This window comes from Strongylocentrotus purpuratus, unplaced genomic scaffold (assembly GCF_000002235.5).
Source record: "Strongylocentrotus purpuratus isolate Spur 01 unplaced genomic scaffold, Spur_5.0 spur5_scaffold_20, whole genome shotgun sequence".
NCBI classification, from domain to species: domain Eukaryota; kingdom Metazoa; phylum Echinodermata; class Echinoidea; order Camarodonta; family Strongylocentrotidae; genus Strongylocentrotus; species Strongylocentrotus purpuratus.
Window position 1 is genome coordinate 22,736,623 of NW_022145606.1, and position 20,228 is coordinate 22,756,850.

Genomic DNA, 20,228 nt, shown 5'->3' on the forward strand with positions numbered 1-20,228 from the left:
AGGAGAATGTATGGGTGTGTGCGTATATAGTTTATACGGGAAATGTGTTATGTTTGCTGGTCCAAACACACCAAGCAAACAATGATTGAACTCAGACGTCCTTAGGCATTCTGATGGGCAATTATTTTCTTGACTTGTATGGGGAGGGTTAATCAACTAAATATTCTGCATAAAGAAGATCATTGCTACGAATGACATGGTAAGATTGACCATGTTCACGTGTAAGAGGCATTATTTTAATATTCTTTCAAATTATTGTAGCCATACCACGAATACCATGAATGATATGGGTTTAATCATGGACCCAGGATTTCTTAAAGAAAAGAGAGAAAAGACAGATTGAGTCAAAAGAGTGACTTTGCCAGGAAACCACACTTATCAATGTTCGATCCCCATTTTTAGTCATACCATGAAATACGGACTGGCACCACTTTTTATCATGTCACAGTATCGTAGGTGAATAAGATATTTCATACGACTGGGCTTGTAACAAGGTAAACAGAAGAAGGAAAAACACATATGAAAGAAAAATTCTGAAAGGAAACGTACCTCGATTGAAATCATTTGTAATGATGTTCACGCTGGTAGATTTGACTTAGAAAAAAGAAAATCTGTAATCCCTTATTGTACCCGGAGGAGCGTGGGTGCTTAGAAGCTCAAAAACATATTTGACGAATAGAATCTTTAGAGTAGAATTACAATGGAAAACTATTTGAAGTGTCAGCATGTCCATATTTGGGTATTACTTCGTTCCGCTTTGATACAAGCATCCCTCGCTAATATAATATACGAGTGAACCCAGATACTTGAACCTCGGAGGGAATTTAACCATTAAGCTGATGTTAAATAGACTGAGTGAGTCATGTGTGTATGTATGTGTGTGTGTGCGTGTGGGTGGGTGTGTGTGTGTGTGTGTGAGTGAGTGTGTTTTTAATAATATTTGTTCGTATTATAAGTGAATAATAAGTAAATTGACTTATAACTTATGTTTATGTACTTAAAGTTTATTTTCAATTATTGCTCAGTTATATATATTGCATATGAGTTTTTGTTTAAGTATGTTTGTATTACACAATTGGAGATATAAAACAAAATTACTTTTAAAAAAACTGAGGGTGTGTGGGGGCAGGGAGGAGCAGGACTTTGTACCAGTAAAATAACCTCCAGATTCTGTTTAAAATATAAGTGAATAACATGTAATAATTGACTTATAAAGTATGTGTATGTACTTTAAAGCCCCTCTGCATTATTTTGGCATGGAGGAATTAGACTTTCCTGCAAGGTCACTGGCAGGTGGTTACTTATGAAATCAGCTCTCGAATAACATAAACAAAAATACATCATGGGAATAAACGGATACCGCTGAGGCATTGTTAGCTGTATAAAGGGCGCAAGTAGCTATAAGTAGTGCAGTGGGGCTTTAAGTTTATTTTGTTGCTCAGTTATATATACTGCAAGTTAGTTTTTGTTTAATTATGTTTATGCATAAGTAGTAAATATTAAAACCTTTTTTTTTTAATTCAAAGTATGTTGTTGTTTGTATTACATATTTGGAGGAACACAACAAAACTACAGAAAGAAAACAAGTGTGTGTGTTTGTGCGTGTGTTTCTGTGTGTGTTTCCGCGCAGCCCACATGGGCGATGAAGGTGTACGCATGCGCCGTGAACAATATGCTGGATGGGGTAAATGAAGACAGGGATTAACTGAGTGTGTGCGTCGATGGAGGAGAGAGAGAACGGGGGGGGGGGGTGAGTATTAATTGTGAGTGAATGGGTGAGAGAGAGAGAGAGAGAGAGAGAGGGAGTATTAGAGAGAGAGAGTGAGAGAGAAAGAGGGAGAAACGTTGGTGAGTTAGTTGAATTAGTAGATGTGAAACCAAGAAAGAAATCAATAAGAAACAAGAGAAAATAAATCAAATGAATGATCGAGCAAGAGATTAAAGAGAAAATCCATGGTTTTGCGAAATATTGAGTGAGTGGATTTTGTAAACAATATATGGTTGGATGCTGTTTGTAAGTGTTGGCTTGCATGGTGATGTAGATATAGGCTTGCGGGTGCATCCCGCCACTCATCCTCTCCAAGCGCCATAGTCCTCCTTAGAACTATAAGCTAAGAAAGATAACCAACAGTCTTTTTTCAAGACTATACCAACAGTCCTTTTCAGGACTACAAAAACCTCAAGAAAGATTACCGAGGGTCCTTTTCAGCACTCCTCAATCCTCTCTCTCTCACATGGTGCACCCGCAATTAGCCTACGATATAATATATGGTTGTATTGTGAACTGCTTCTATCTTTACGGATGAGGTCCATGGGAACGCCTTATGGTCCCCCTAGGGTCACTGAGACAGAGCCCCTCGCTGGAAGTCTAGACCGGGGGCAGGAACCCCCTAATGCACTCCACTGTTTCTAATTCATAACCTTCACTATAGCGGTCTTGAGCGATAGAAACTGTAAATATATTCCTTGATATTTGCACTGCCTCTATGATAATATCTTGTTGGAAATCATATCTGTCTATCACATGTTGTTTCTCTCGCTTTCTCCCTCTCTCCCTCTCTCTCTCTCTATCTATCTATCTGCATGATTTTGTTTCAGAATCTGAGACACAGTTACCCAATCGCTTTAATGCAGTGAGAAGTTTCATAATTTTGAAATTATATACACAAAGTATACTGTTTCAGGAAGAGCTAAATACTGAAAGTCCATCATGCTGACCAGTAATATATTAAATGAGCTCTAGCTTAAAATATGACCATGTGATATTTTCGTGGTTTTCTGGTGTCTGGTCACATGTCTCTTCTTATCTTAAATCTAATCGTAGCCTAATCTTTATAAAGCCTAGGACATAGTAAGAGGGCGCTCGACAACAATCCTTTCCAATGTTGTTGACTATAGGACAGTTTGGCCAACCCGGATCGAGCGCGACCAAATGTACTGTTTTGATGGGCTAGCTCATGTGGTGTATTACTAAATCAGTCACAAGGTGGCGCTAGAACAACTCGCCCCTTCATACTGATTGACTCATCAAATGTTTGGACATCTGTGATGAAATTCATGTTTGCTTTTACCACAATCTCGGTAATCAAGTACCAAATAGATCACTTGCCATATACAGCTTCATAATATGTTGTTTATATATCTTCTTGTACAGATGCCATACATGTACGTTTTTACAGTCGTAGATTTGAAACAAAGTAAATTTGCATCATTTCCTATGTACCTTTATGTGTGTGTTATGTATATACACTGTCGCTCATAAAGGTGGAATATTTTAGTTTTACCCCAATTTATGGAATTATTTTACAAATTATTTAAAAATAATAGATATAGATAATAGTATACATTCTCAGATTGTATTGAATAATAACTTGCCAATGTGTGTTTTGCGGAACTGCTAAAGCATGTGTATGCTACTATGCTTTTTAATTAGGGGCCCTACGCTCTCAAGTCATAAATGACAGTAATGAGGATTAATGCCCCACAAAAGGGCACTAATATAGCACATCGACACGGTTTTGATCCTGGGGCCTCACAGTTACGAGGCCATTGTTTTGTCACTGAACCATGACTGTACGCAGCGGGGGCTAGGGTAGGGGCAGTTTCCATAAATTAAAAAAAAAAGAAAATGCAATAAATTTTCAATAATTTATTGCATTTTACCCCGGTCCCCAACATAAAACAATCCTCTGGACGGCCATGCATAATGGCTCAAGGCATGGGCACACAGATTTTTTTTTAATGTTAGGCACCGGGGTTAAATGCAATAAATTATTGAAAATGTATTGCATTTTCTGACAATGAAACAATTTCTGCGATAGTTTATAGACTGACTGTGCTACAGACCCACAAAACACACAAAAGGAGAGATCACACTATGAAAACACATACACCAACTACCTCTCTCTCACACACACACACACATACACACCATCATATGTGCATTATCCCAAGTGTGAATAGGAACAGCTAAAAATTTAGTTCTATCCCTTATTTGGCATATAGTAATCTTAGTAACACAATGTAGTTTTTTCTCCTTATCTACATCTTTGTCCAACTTTTATCTTAGTTGTACCCCTTTTCTCTCTTCTAATTGCACATCATCCTCATCTTGGTCCCTTCTTCATTCGTTCCTTCTCTCTCTCTTTCCCTGTCACCCTTCTTTTTATATGTGTAAGTAAGTTTGTTAAGGGGACCTAAATTATCACAAGCTTCGCTTCTCTAATTGAATTCTTAATTGCATAGTACATACTATGACTGTAAACGTTACATGATAGAACCATGATAAAGCGATGGTACTAATGTTTTCATAGTTAACGGTATTGTTCAATACAACGGTTAAATGGTGACCATGGTGCATGTGTCCCTTTCCTGTTACCATGAGAAACAACACGTTTAATCATTTGCGGGTTTTTGTTATTTTAATGAAGTATACAGTCGTATATCCATAAAGCAGTAATATTCGAAATCAATCGAAATATCAAACTTGAATGCACTCCTAAAATCTTCAGGAGTGTCTTTCATAAATATTATTGTCGCAATCCACAAGCTATATAGTTATTATATTTATATCAATAACATATAAACTGTTCATCATATTGTATTAAAGTACTGTTTATTAAAATATACTTCTTGTTTTTAACCTGAAGAAGGAAGATGCCTTCCGAAAATATGTGTACTTGAAAAACTTGAATACTAAACAATTGGAAAATGGTAGCATGAAACTTGCAATATTTATATTAACACACATATAACACACATATAACACACACATATATATGTATATATATACATATATGTGCGTTAATATACACATATATTATCTATATAGCTAACAACCACATATCCAATATACATCATTGAGGCAACACGTACTTGTAACATGTTAATATTATATTTGTTTAGTACAGGCAGTAAGTTACACAAGTTATAGAAAGAAAATATCATGAATAATCCGAACTGTTATACATGACTAATGACAAAATAACGCAAAAATATATTATTTTCGTCCGAAGGGTACCCTCATTGGGAGAGTCTCAACAAAAGTAAACAAAGCAATTGAAATGTTGAACAAATAAAACAATTAGTCTCTCTATGTAAATCAGACATTTATTACTACCTCTGCTACAACCTTTTTGTCTTCATTTTTCTTTCTCTTTCTTCTTCTTCCTCTTCTTCTTAACATTATATTACATTAAGTTTTAAGTTTTTCTACTTCTACTACTTTAACTCCTAAAATTGCTACTACTATTTACCAACGTTTCTGTGGTGGTACTATATTAATCATACTAAACGATAATGCCATAAGACTGGGTTTGAAAGTCAATTCCGCTTGAGTCCTACTCTGCTTTCCATGAACAAACTGTTAAGGTATCACACGTTCCATCACTTTTACTACAGGAAGAGAAAGGAAAATATTCCTGTGGATCTCACGTCTCCTAACTTTGTAATTTTAGCAGTCTTATATTTTCAAATTAATTTTGTTGTTGAAAATTATGTGGCCAGTTCTAATAACACTGATTAAAACAAATCTGCTTATTTCTACAAGCTTATTTTAACAACCTCATTCGACCAAATTGAACATTATTATACATGTTAACTTTAGTTAAATAGTTCGTCTCGCTAGTTTTTTCTTCCTTTTCATATATTACTACACAGCCGGCGAAATGAGAGTTGTTCTCGAACATTCCCAATGTATGTATCACACATAGTGATTACCTCAATAGACATTCCCCTAAAGGTTTCCTTTAAATGTAGTTTTCTTACAATAGCTCCGGTTCGCCTATATTATCAATGAATTATAAATCATATTGCGTTCTACAATCATATCTTTATGTTTAATACACAATTGATTATCAGTTCACTTGATTTCACGAGAGCATTCATGAGATTTTACATTATTGTTTCCATAACTTTTCATGCAAGAAGAGTTTTGAATTTGAAGGGAAGGAATTATTCATACAAATGCTCGTGAAAATGATAGCCTATTGATGAAATCAAACTTAAAACAATGTTTTTTATCTGAATTTCTTGGATTGTCAGTCATGAGTTTACCCCGTTTAGTTACAGGGTGGAGTTAGCTTATATGGTGTACTTTTACGCTATTGAATTGAATTGAATTGAGTTGAATTTATTTATTCACCACCATTGAAACATTGAAACATAAGACGAGTTTTGAATTTGAAGGGAATAAATACTCGTGAAAATGATAGCCTATTGATGAATTCAAACTTAAAACAATGTTTTTTGTTATCTGTATTTATTGGATTGACATTCATGTGATCACTCCGTTTAGTTACAGGGTGGAGTTAGCTTATATGATATACGTTTACGTTATTGAATTGAATTGAATTGAGTTGAATATTTATTCACCACCATTGAAACATTGAAACATAAGATATATATATATATATATATAAATGTACAATGACAATGTCAATATAACATAAATACATGACATGAATTTAAAAAATACATGTTCTACAGCGATATACATGTACATTAGACAAATATTAAAAAACAGTTATAAGTATAATTTTAGTTTCAAGAGTAAAACAATAAATGACTATTTACAATGAGTTTGTGATCGATGGTAAAATAGAGTAAACAATAGCACATGTGCTAGTCGAGTCTGACTCTCGTTATCTAAAACCTGAAATAAAGTTCATTGACAAATACACAATGTGTTTCCAAATCCTAAAAATAAGATTTGTGTATAATATTACAATTTAAAAAACAAGACTGGTTGCTATTTACATTTACGGTATATAATTACAAGGTTATAATTCTTGGTTTTCACACAAGAGTAATTTTGTAAGTTTGTTACGAAAAAGGGTTCTTGATCTCTCAATTCTTAGATCAGTAGGAAGCATATTCCAAAAATTACTTCCAACAAACGAAACACAAAACTTTCTTTGGTCTGTTCAGAATAAAGGAAGACGTACTTATCGACCCGTTTTTTGTCTTTTGGAATATTCATGTTGTATCATACTGCTGTAATGTTTTAAGGAATGAGGTAATCGTTCATTTATCAAATCAAACACAAAAGTACAAATAGATAATTTATGCAATTTAAAAACATTCAACAATTTGAGGTCATGAAACAGTGCATTAGTATGAGAACGATGTGGCTTGAAAGTTATAGCACGTATAGCCATCTTTTTAGTATAAAATATACAATTCAAGTGTGATTCAAGTGCCATATGTAATATGTGGCTGTATCAGAGCAGTATACAACAGTATCAATATATGTTAAGGGACAATTTTAATTTTAATTTTAATAAAGAGGATACCCAGCATTTATCTCATTACGTATAAATCCTATGACAAGAAATCACAGGAGTAATAACAGGAGTAATATAAAATTGCACTTAAATGGCATAAGATATATACACACCAGAACTGTTGCATAGACTTAAATATGAAATCTAACCTTTAATCAATTTGACCGAAGCATTGATGAAAACTTTTCTGATTCATTCATTACGTAATATACGAGTGTTTTATGTTTATTATCATGGTACTTAACATCATGAACCATAGTGAAACCAATGAAAACAGGCAAACTAAAGCTTTTCGTTTTGGTCTCATCGGAGTAAATCGCATTAACTAATAAAAAGCCGAAACTTGACAGCATAAGTGGAAGCTAAAGGAAAAAGCGCGCGTTCGTTCTTGCGATTTATTCTGAGCAGGGTGAGACGAAAAGAAATTAGTATGTCTGCTTTCTTTTCTATTTTTTCAATTTTACAATAAAGATCGTCCCTTTAAACATAGTGACGTATATCCGCTTGATCGTAGTTATTAGTGTAACTTAGTCAATATAAGACATGATGTATGAGGTCCTTCAACGAGCATAGTGGTGTTTGTCAGGTAGAAGGCAATGGTACAGGTCAGCTTGACCGGTAGTGTGTAGCCATCGCTGAAACTCAACGAGTGTGAGTAATGATATAAGATTTGTCATCCTGAAAATTACCATCCTGAGAAATAAGAAAAGTGATATCATAATAAGGACAACGTATACCATAATTACATAAGTTGTTTTGGAGAAAGAAATTAATGCTGACGGAAACAATTACATTAACAAATGAGCGAATTGATATTTTCAAATTCCTTATTCCATTAGGATAATTGGTAATTGATCTAGGTTATATGACAGGCTTGCTTCATATAGAAACACAAGGTCTTTCTCAGGTAGCATTGCATGCGACTAGGCATTAATATTGGCATCATCGGGGGACTTAAACACCACTCATACGAGTACTGTTTTCACACTGGCAAAATTTTGCTTAACCCCGTACTATAGGTGGGGTTAGGGGGGGGGGTCTTAGCCCCACCTATAGTCCGGGGTTAAGCTCATTCCACTTTTTGTTCAGGCTCGTATTTACCAAATTGGGCTAGCCCCAAATACAGTATGGGATTAGTTAGCCATGCAAAATAGCAGGGCTAACCCCGCAATTGTGTTGCTAACTCCGCAATTGCGGTGCCAAGAAAATGAAATAGAACAGAAACGAAAAATAGTCCGAAACTACGCAATGGAGCGTATCGCAGCTGGCCGGATGCGAAGTAAGGAGCCCACTGTCCAATCAGAGACGACGTATTCATGAATAAGGATTTTACCGTAAAGCACTACCGGTGCGAAAGGTCATGTGAAGCGCGCTTATTGTGCTTATTGTGCAATGTTATTAAAAGGCCCATGACATCGAAATACAAGTGTATTCATGTTGGTGTGCAGTCCTGCATACATCTCATATTTTGATATGTAAATTTTTGAATTTGTTTCATAGATTTTTAAATATTTTTGGATTTTTTCTTTTCTTTCAAACTTGCTAAGCTCCACCCCAAAAACCTCCAGATCTCATTCCCCTTGTGACATCATCTGTCAGTCATCAATGAGTCAACTTGAGAAAGTTGCATGTAACTTTGCCAAAGTTGACCACCTGTTACAATACCACAGACAATAGCAACATAATTTGTATAAGTTCCTATGTCGGACATGTCAGACTAAACTTATATTCTAGAATAGACAATGGTGTGTAATTTCCCCCAGCTTAGCACACGTTCATAATTTAATTGCATGCTTCGATACATTATTATGTACGATACATCATCATGTCTTTGTTTTCCTGGTGATGCTACAGCATGTATGACATAGCAACTTGTATGTTGCTATTGTATTACGTATTGTAACAGGTTGTCGACTTCGGCAAAGATACATACCACTTTCTCAAGTTAGCTCATTGATGACTGACAGATGATGTCACAAGGGGAATGAGATCTGGAGGTTTTGGGGTGGACCTTTAATAGCAAGTTTGAAGAAAAAAATATTTAAAAAAATATTAAAAAATCTATGAAACAAATTCAGAAGTTTACATATCAAAATATGAGATTTATGCAGGACTGCACACCAACAGGAATACGCTTGTATTTCGGTGTCATGGGCCCTTTAAGCGCAGCTGCAGAAAATGCCCTAATGAATATTCATGATATGGAGCTAATCCGGGGCAGTGAGAACAGCGAGAATTTTCTTATTCCGGAATAGGCGCTACTACGGGACTAAAACAGCGTGTGTGAAAAGCCAAACAAAGTTAGTCCGGGGTAAATGATATAGTACGGGGCTATAAAGCAAAGTACAGGGTTAAGCAAAACCAGCGTGAAGGTAGTGTTTGTGGATGAAACGCAAGTTAAAAGGGAAGTCCACCCTGATATTGAGTTGTTTTTAATATAAGCAGAAACATTGAGAGAAATAAATTATTGAAAGTTTGAAAAATAGGAGAGTTATGAATTTGTTAAGTTGCCATTAGTGAAACACAAATTTGCAATACCGTGACGTATCATGCAAGCTCCTTTCTAAGTTTCTCTCTTTAGAAAATGTTATAAACTTTTATTTTCTTAGTTATATATGACGGAATAGATATGTTTCATACAGGGTTGTATATAAACATAATTGCATTATTTATATTTAACTACATTTTCTTGTAGAAAACATAGATTTGTTCCATGAAAATGGCCTCTCTAACATGTGCTCTTCATTTAAAATGACTGAGAGCAATTCTGAAGCTGTCCATATGTGTTGGAAAAGGGGCACCTACAAAGATTTACATTAAAGCGGAAACAATACAATTTTTGTGAAAAGGCATTGTTATATATCCCGGCCTACTTTGTAATTATTGATTTTTGTTTCTCTATGTTGTCCAAGATACTACCCCATACTTTGCAGTTGCATTTTTGGAGGTCTGAACATTACTTTGAGAGAGATCGAAGCGATTTCAAGAGTAGTGAATAATAATAATAATATTCGGTTCTTGTACTTATAGCGCATATCACATTACATATTCCTTTTAAAGCGTTTCCAAACAGCTTTAGGAATTATCATTCTAGCTTTAGTTCCGGCAGCTGTTATAAGCGCACAGTGCGTTTTAAGTTCAAATCATAACAGGTACTTATTTAGGTCATCTGGGTCGATTGCGGCAAATGTAGATTAATGTCTTGCCAAAGGACATTTGTGCCGCGGCTTGACTCGAACCTCAGACCTTGTGATCCACTGTCTGGTGACATATCCACTCGACCACGACAATCTCCACAGGAAGTCGTATTTCGACTGATTAGATCAAATAATTAGATGAAATAACCAATCCTGGTAGAGTTTTAAGCACGAGCTTATGGTAAACTAGATGGAACTTCGACATACATGTCTTGAGTTTGATGGTAATCCGTCCGTCGGTTCTAATGATAATGCGATTACAAGCTATTTTGCATATATAATGAGCCAAATGACCGTTGACCTTTGACCTCATGACCCCAACATCTAATCAGTTCATTGGCTAAGCATGATACAAATGTCCATCGGTTCTAATGATGTGATCATAAGCTATCTATGCATACATAATGAAACCTGTGACATTTTACCTCGTGACCCCCAAATCTAATCAATTCATTGGCTCTGCAAGATACATCCATGACTTAGGTTTGACAGGAATCCATCAATTGTTTCTTGAGATAACGCGATCACAAGCTATTTGTGCATACATAATGAGCACTGTGACCTTTGGCCTTTGACCTCGTGACCCCAAAATCTGTTCAATTCATTGTCTCTACAAGATACATCCATGACTTAGGTTTGGCAGGAATACATCAATCGGTTCTTGAGATAACGCGATCACGAGAACGGGACGTACGGACGGACGGACAACCCGAAAACATAATGCCACCGGCTACTTCGTAACGGAGGCATAATAAAAGAATTGATGAGACATTTAATATATAATATTACATGTTCGTGATAAGATAAAAAGCATAAAATGTTGGATAAAATTCTAGATCAAAGAAATGCTCTCAGTTGTTTTAAAAAGGGGGTACATAGGAAGTCTAGGTTTCGGGTAAACAAGGAGTGATAAAAAGAGTTTTGAAAACCTCTTCATTATCTAAAATGTAATATTCGTGAACATATGGCAATTTATTGCTTTAATAGTCTACGGAGTTCCAAAGGGCGTGATTTAGAAACGAGGATATGTTCGAAGACGCCTTGATAGCAGTTAAGTAGAATATGTCATGGTACCTTTTAGGGACAAAACAAAAGTGTAGAAAGGGCACACTATAAAAACAGCGAGCTGGAGAAGGGACATTTGGTGGCGTTAAAATGAGAACGTGGGAATTCGGGGCATTGCCTGGGATTCACTGCCTTTCACTGTGCAAACTATGCAAACTATGCAACCTATACCATAGCACTATACCATGGATGACGTCATATATATGCGATCGATCAAGATCAATGTGCTGTCGGTCGTGGTCGCGGTACTGTCGTCTGCGCTGCTCTCACTGCACTCTACACTTCTTCAGTGACAGTTAACATAACTATTATTAGTATGAAGGTTGGTTTGAAAAATATAAAACAAATATATCATGCACTTTTTCAATCCACTAGTTAAAATGATGGTTTCCTCGGCGACAGTGCTATTCCTGCCACCTCGATCCATAATTTTAACTAGAGCCTCTCAGTGCATGGTATATTTGTTTATTATACATACGAAATTAAGAAATAGTGAAAGTGTACAATGGACACAACGTGGATCAATACTTACATGATAAACATGCACATTGAGGTCGCCGCGTGGAGATGTGTGAAGACCTTTAAGATGAGATTCTAGTTTGCCGCCCTTTTTAGTACCACACAAGTAGAACCTTTGTCCAGAAAACAGAGTGATGGCGGGAAGGTGTGTTGGGTGTTAGAGTAAAAAAGAAAGAAGCCGAGAGAGATAAAGACAGGGGGAATATATAGAGAAAGAGACAGGAATATATATATTCAATTTCAATTCAATTTCAATTTATTTATGTTTACAACAAAACAATACAAATCAATTTTAAACATTTACAACAAATGTAGAAACACATATTGGAAACAGAGGAGTCAACTAAAAAACAATGCTTGTACAAGTGTTAAAACCTCAAATGATACTTAGGAATAATGAGTAATTAAATTAACTACCAAAGGAACTACAAAAGGAACTACAAAATAGGGGGAAAAGAGAATGCCAGCAGAGACGAGGAGGTCCTAGTTCAAACTTGTATTTACTACTGGTTTGCATCTGGTATTACAGCTGAGACCAGTAATCTACTAGTCCTAGTAACAAGTGGTATTCTATTTTTTCGACTTCAAACTGGTATTTATACTGGTTTACAAATTGTATCAAATATGGTCTTAACTGGTACCAGTTGAGACCTGTTCAAACCAGAATATACCAGTTGGAAATCCTTACTGGTTTCAACTGGTATCAACTGGAATTTCGACCTGGGAATGATAGAAGAACACGGTTAAAATACAAAGAGTAGACGATGCTAAAAAGGAAGTGAGAGATCGTGGGTACAAAAAATAATACAAAATGATGAGATGCATGTGGGGTTGAGAAGAAGATGAGGAAAGAGAAATGCGCATTAGAAAGGAGTTAAGCATGAGAAGGCACAATATAATATATCAAATTACATTTTGAGTAAACGAGTAAAGAATGATCTTTTATTCAACAACAAATAAAGAGATAGACAAAGAACAGAAAAAATAAGAAAGAGAAACATACAGAGAATTCGTAAGATACTCTTAACTGTTTTTCATGTCGGGATTTGTATACGAGATGTTGTTTTCGTTTCCATTAACGATTCGACGTTGTAAGCTTCAATTAATAAAGCTACAAACTCCGGGAGAGGGAGGGGGAAGGGGAGGGGAGGGGAGGGGGAGGAAGAATGATCAAGGTGGGGGGGGGGGGGGGTACCAAGCCTTAACAATGATATTGAAATTCACTGATCAGATAATAGGGACTTTTAGATTTGCCCGTCGATAGCTTTGACTGCAACGTGTGACGTCATTTTAAGGCACTGCGCATGCGTCATGTCGTCTCAGTCGGCAAAAGAGAATGCGTCAACCTTGATTTTCCTAAATCTAGTCCGGTACTAGTATATGCCGCGTGCGCATAAAATATACAGTTCCTCAGGTAGACAAAGGAACGTCCTTTCCCTGCTATTGTGTAAAAATGTGAAGAACAGGTGTCACATGCATATTCACCTGTTCTACAATTTTTACATAATGGCAGTGAAGGGATGTTCTACCACAGCAATAGGCCAGTTTCGTAATGTAACCAAATTTAATGCATACGTCTTTGTTAAGTGCCTCAATACAAATTATTTCATTCACCTGATAAGAATAATAGTATTTCAATAGTCAGAATGCAACTGCATATATTAAGTGTTGCTAGGTAGGTCAAGTCATAATGTTTGTCCAACCTGGCAACAACTGATGTATGCAGTTCGGATTCTGACTACTGAAATACTATCATGAATACTAGTATGCATTGAATTTGGTTACAAATACGAATTAAAATGGCCTATTGTTGAGGGTAGAATGAGGAACTGTATATTTTGTCCTCTTTCTTTGTTCGTCATGTTCATAGTGTTACTTCCTGCATGCATGTTTATCGTCAGTGCAATCTAAAAGATTTCTGATTGTAGTCAACATGGGCAGTTGAGTACGTTGACACGCATGATCAGTCGGCGTTCGTCGTGTTCTCGTCCACTCAATCTAAAAGTCCCTATTATGAAGATGCGGACTAGTTAGAATGGTTTGGACGTATTGGGAACGAGGTAGAACTAGTTAAGAACCGTTTTAAACTGAGTACGGACGGGCTTGGACTGCCTGGAACTTATAACAAATAAACCCGATCTAAACTTGATATGAACTGACTGTTGACGGGGTACAGACAAGATGGACGTATTGGAGACTGTTTATGAACGATCTAGGATCGTATTATATACATTTTTTGTTTTACACATTCTACCCCGACCATGACCCGTTTTAACGATTTTCTAGGACGGTTTCAGAACAAGTGAGAACTATTATAGTATGATAGGGGCGCATACTGCTGATAATAACTCGACCACAGCACGTTGTAACACGTTCCTAGTAGGATCGAAGTAAGGCAATTCCGTTCATAGTATGGCAATCAGTCTGTTTGTAGTACAACCTCCTCGTTTTAGGTACGTTGTCACTCCGTCTAAATGGAGGACGGGGAATACGTTGAACAGGCTCAAAGTTCTAAAGCACTCTCCCGTACTCGCCAGTCAGAGCCCGTCCATGAAGTTATTAAACAGATAGTAAACAGTTGCTACTACGTTCAACTCCGTTCGCACACAGTTTGAGCCCGTTTAGCAATATTTTCCAGAACGTAGTGAGAACTAGTTCCGTGTGATGGGGGGCTTAAGATTTAAAAAAAAATACCGATTACCGCTCTGCACTACGTTTTAAATCCGCAAACGGGGTGCGTATAATTTGTAATTAATGTCTATAATACGACCCTCGTTCGTTCATACACAGTCCTCAATACGTCCTTCTCGTCTGTACCCCGTCTACAGTCAGTTCATTTCAAGTTTAGATTGGCCAAATTTGCCATTTCCAGGCAGTTCCAGCCAGTCCGTAGTCCGTGTATACCCGTTATTAACTAGTTCTACCTCGTTCTCACTACGACAGCTCGTCCCCAATTCGTTCTAATTGCGTTCGAACGCGCTGCAACAGCGTGTGGAATCACGTCCTGGCTCAAGGGTGTTAAAACCCCAGCGCGTTCTTGCTATTTCTTATTCCCGTTCAACTTCAAAGATTCAAGCTGTGCAAATCAAGACATTCTAGTGAAGCCCCCATCACACCAAACTAGTTCTCAATACGTTCTGTAAATGTTTTCCAAACGTGCTCAAACTGTGTGCGACCGAAGTGAACGTAGAAGTAACTGTTTTTCAAAGTAGGAAGGGGGAGGGGGGGGGGCTAAAGTATAAATGATCACGTAGAGCGTAGCGAGCGATGCGAGTGGGGGTAAATGTGCGTAGGGTCCAGGAGCAAAGCACCCCGGAAGCTCAGTGGTTTCATGCATTTAAATACGGTCAGATTAGCATATTTTGAGACCTTATTTGTGACACTGGCAGGCAAGTAATTGGCTTTGAGTCCGGGGGCGGAGCCTCTTGAAGCTCAGGGGTATAAGGCATTAATAACGGTCAGATAAGCATCCAGGGGACAGCTTAAGGGCCCCGGTGGGTCCTGGGGGCAGAGTTCCCGGAAGCTCGGGGTTTAGGTATTCAACAACGGTCAGATGAGCATATTTTAATTCCTTATTTGTGACACTGGCAGGTCACTAATTGACATTGGGTACAGGGGCGGAGCCCTCTCGACTAAGGGGTTCTAGTCATTTAATTACGGTCAGATGAGCATCCTGGGCCAAGCGTTAGGACACTTGATTGGGCCAAGGGGGAAGCCCATGGGGTTTAGGCATTCAATTACGGTCAGATGAGCATCCAAGGGGACAGAGCCCCCGGAACTTCAGGGGTTTTAGGCATTTCATTACAGTTAGATGTGTATCGAAAAGGGCGGAGCCCCCGGAAGCTCAGGGTTTTTAAGCCTTTCAATTACGGTCAGATAAGAATATTTTGATACCTTATTTGTGACACTGGCAGGTCACTAGTTGGCGTTGGGTCCTTGACTAAGGGGTTTCAGGCATTACATTAAGGTCAGGTGAGCACAAGGGGCCCGCTTTAGGGTCCTTTGTAGGGTTCTGGGGGCAGAGCCCCCGGAAACCCAGGGGTTTCATGCATTTAATTATGGTCAGATGAGCATCCAAGGGGACGGAGCCCCCGAAACTTCAGGGGTCCTGCAAGTTCAGGCGTTTTGAGCATTTGTTTACCGTCAGATGAGTACCCAGGGGTCCGCCTTAGCTTAAAGGTTTTAGGTTTTTGATAACGGTCAGGTGAGCATATTTTGATACCTCATTCGTGACACTTGCAGGTCACTATTTTCTTTTTCTTTCTTTCTTTCTTTCTATTTCTCTTCAACATACTTTAAGTAAGGAGGCCAAAGGGGCGGGGTCGAGCCCAGGGGCGTCGCTAGAGATGGCTGTGGGGGTGTGACGCCCCCTCTCAACTATCAGGATATTGTTGGTAAAATTGCGCTGTCGTCTGCAAAAATGAGAAAAGGGGGAGGGAAAATAGAAAGGGAAGGATGAAAAAGAAAGAAAAGAAAGGAAGGAGAAGGAAAGAGAGAAAGATTTTTATAAAAAGACAGAAAAGAAAGATAAGAAAGAAAAGAAAGAAAAAGAAGGAAAAGGAGAAAAGGGAAAAAATGAAGAACAAATAAGAGTAAATGAAACAAATAATGAAAGAAAGGTGAGAGAGGGGGTTAAGAGCATGACAAAGGAGGTGTGTGAGTTAGAGAGAGAGAGAGATAGAGAGAGAGAGGGGAGGGAGGGGGTTGTTGGGTGGAGTAAACTCGTCGAGGATACAATAAAGATCCGCATAGATAATTATGTTGCTGTGTCGGCTCAGCTGTGTCGGTATTTTCGCTCTATCCATGTGTACTATATCAATACAAAAAGTTTGAACATGGTGAGATGTATAATGTCGGTCGGCCGGCGAAAGAAAAGAAAGGAACGGAGAAAATGAAGGGAAAAAAAGAAGAAAAACAAGAGAAATAAAACAAAAGAAACAAGGGAGGGGGGGGGGGGGGGAGAAAGAAAGGAATGAGAGAGGATGTGTGGGAGTAAGAGGGAAAGAGAGGGGGTGGGTTGTTGGTTGGAGTCAGCTGTGTCGTAGTTTGAATTTGGGAGATGTATAATGTCGGTCGGCCGGCGAGTTATTTTCTTCATACGAACTGTGACTTTGTATCCGCTATGACGACTTCGAGAGAGACTACAACTATAAAACTTGTATGTTCTCGAGGTTTTACCAGCAATCATTAAAAATAATTGTCAATTGTCATTGTCAACTTTAGTAATACTATAACATAGGATTTCCCGGCCAAATTCGCGTGTTTGTCATTCGAATTCATTTAGTTTGCATTTAAAGTTGCACAGATCGGCTTTACCATGCCAATTGTCATTCAATTTTCCAGTTTTTGTATTTAATTTAGGTTTTTGGTCGAAGGGTTTCATAGATCTGTCATTCAATTTAGAAACTGCTCAACTAGCATTCAAATTAATATTCACTTGGCGAAGCGTAAGTTGTATAATTCAAATTAACACCTGTCATTCGTATTCGTAAGATTTTTATTCAAGTTAGGAATGTAAAGGGAAGAATTGCAACAAACTTTTACAGTTTTTAAATAATGCAGTTAAAATGCATGATTTGCCATTGGGGTCTAAGCTGTTATTCCAGTTATTCATTTTCAGGACAATGCAGATGGGTGTAGTCATACATAAAGTAAAGAAGGGGCGAAATCAAGGGAAATGGCATTTCTGCACGGACATGTTCATATACCCGGGAAAGGTGGGGGTACCCTCAATCGCCCCTTTTTACTACAGACTCGGAATTTTACAAAAAGTAATTCACATCGTCTCTTATACCCAGCACACCCCTCTGTTTTTCTTAAAGAGTTTCATAGTTTACTTGCCCGCCAGCAGATCGATGGCTAAAGACTTGGCTAAATAATGAATCATGTTCAAATTGTTGACTCTAGTCCCTACTCCAGTCACAGTATTGTACCCTTCTTCCATAATGAAATTATGATGAAATTATGATAAATTTATGATGAAACATAAGACAAACAACTTCCCTACATGAACATTTACAAATATATTGAGACCATCAGGTCCGTAGATGCAAGTCGTTTTTTTCTTCTTAACAATCAAACTTGAATGCTGATGAATATCAGATAAATTTAATATGTATAAGTGTATAAATGCAATAAAATGAAATATGATGAAATACACATAAAAAAACAATCTTGAAAGAAAAAGAATGAGCTATAAAAAGTGTGTAATAAACGAGAAATGTATATCGACCATCAATTCAAGTGCACAAAGTGCTAATTTGAATGCTACAAATAAATTAGAATGCTAGAAGTACACCGTCGCGTTGTCAGAAAATCGTGTTGCGCCAAATCGAATGACCTAATAGCGAAGAAGCACAGTATTCATTGAATGAAACATACGTAGATTCTAACGAAAATTCCATAGATTTGAAAACTAGAAAAAGGAATATAAACCCGAGATATACCTGACTGCACTAAAACCGTCGAATTTGAACCCAAGACAAATTAATTTAAATGATAAACCCGCGAATTTGGCCGGGAAATCCTATATCATCAAAAGAAAGAAAAGGTTGGCAGCTGTGAGCTTTGAAACGCTCTTGCCGATCATCCCTTATGGAACAATCACAGTGTTGCCACACTATGTTCACATAGTCAACTATGTGTAAACTGTGTGGACATTATGTGTTCACATTGTTGTCACAGTGTGGAGTTTCAGTCCATGTGGTTTACCACATAATATCCAAATAAACTGACATACGTGACACAGAGAGCCGCATACTACCACAGTGGTACATGTATTGAACTATGTGTTAACTCTGTGGTCACAGTATTGTCACAGTGTGGGGTTCAGATCATGTGGTTTTCCACATAGCTGTACATATTTAACACAGAGTGACATACATGTACCACAGTGTGGTATCTACTGAACTATGTGAAAACTGTGTGTTTACAGTATTGTCATAGTATGTGGTCTAAATCATGTGGTTTACCACATAGTCCACATAGTCGTACATATTTAACACAGAATGACACATATGTACCACAATGTGGTATGTACTGAACTATGTGTAAACTCTGTGTACACAGTATTGTCACAGTGTGGTGTTCAAATCATGTGTTTTACCACATAGTCGTACATATTCAACACAGAATGACACATATTTACCACAGTGTGGTATGTACTGAACTATGTGTAAATTCTGTGTTCACAGTATTGTCACAGTGTGGTGTTCAAAGCATGTGTTTTACCACACAGTCGTACATATTTAACACAGAATGACACATATTTACCACAGTGTGGTATGTACTGAACTATGTGTAAATTCTGTGTTCACAGTACTGTCACAGTGTGGTGTTCAAATCATGTGTTATACCACATATTCATACATATTTAGCACAGAGTGACACATATTTACCACAGTGTGGTATTTACTGAACTATGTGTAAACTCTGTGATCACAGTATTTTCACAGTGTGGACTTCAAATCATGTGGTTTACCACATAGTCGTTCATATTAAACACAGAGTGACACATATTTATTACAGTATGGTTTGTACTGAACTATGTGTAAACTCTGTGATCACAGTATAGTCACAGTGTTGGTTTCAAATCATGTGGTTTACGACATATTCGTACATATTTAACACAGATTGACACATATTTACCACTGTGGGGTTTGATTTACCACATAATCGGTCATATTTCACACACAATGACACATATTTGCAACAGCGTGGTATGTATTTAACTACGTGCAAACTCCGCCAAACTTGCCAAATTAATTAGTACAATTGCTACTTATAGCGTAAAGTACTAATTAATTGTATCATCTGGGATTGATGCCACAGTTTACCAGACTATGTGGTGCATACCACAGTGTGGTAACGCTGTGGTATACTATGTGGTTTATACCACAGTGTGGGCCACATGTAAATTTGGGACATGTGGTATTAAACGCTGTGGTGTACTATGTGGTTGATACCACAGTGTGGGCCACATGTGATTTTGGGACATGTGGTAACGCTGTGGTGTACTATGTGGTTGGTACCACAGTGTGGGCCACATGTGATGGTAATGCTGTGGTGTACTATGTGGTTGATACCACAGTGTGGGCCACATGTGATTTTGGGACATGTGGTAACACTGTGGTGTACTATGTGGTGCGTACCACAGTGTGGGCCA

The 20,228-nt window shown here is 37.6% G+C and overlaps 1 protein-coding gene across 1 annotated transcript in view; it reads right to left on the reverse strand.

Annotated features, from left to right (window-relative positions):
- Positions 1 to 7,005: 7,005 nt before the first annotated feature.
- Positions 7,006 to 20,228, reverse strand: part of LOC100893197 — a 47,678-nt gene continuing 34,455 nt past the window's right edge. The window contains exons 15-16 of the mRNA XM_030993045.1: positions 12,078 to 12,177; positions 7,006 to 7,976 (exon numbers count right to left, since the gene is read on the reverse strand). Coding sequence (XP_030848905.1) covers positions 7,926 to 7,976; positions 12,078 to 12,177 — 151 coding nt within the window. The 3' untranslated portion in view covers positions 7,006 to 7,925. The remainder of the gene's footprint in view (positions 7,977 to 12,077; positions 12,178 to 20,228) is intronic.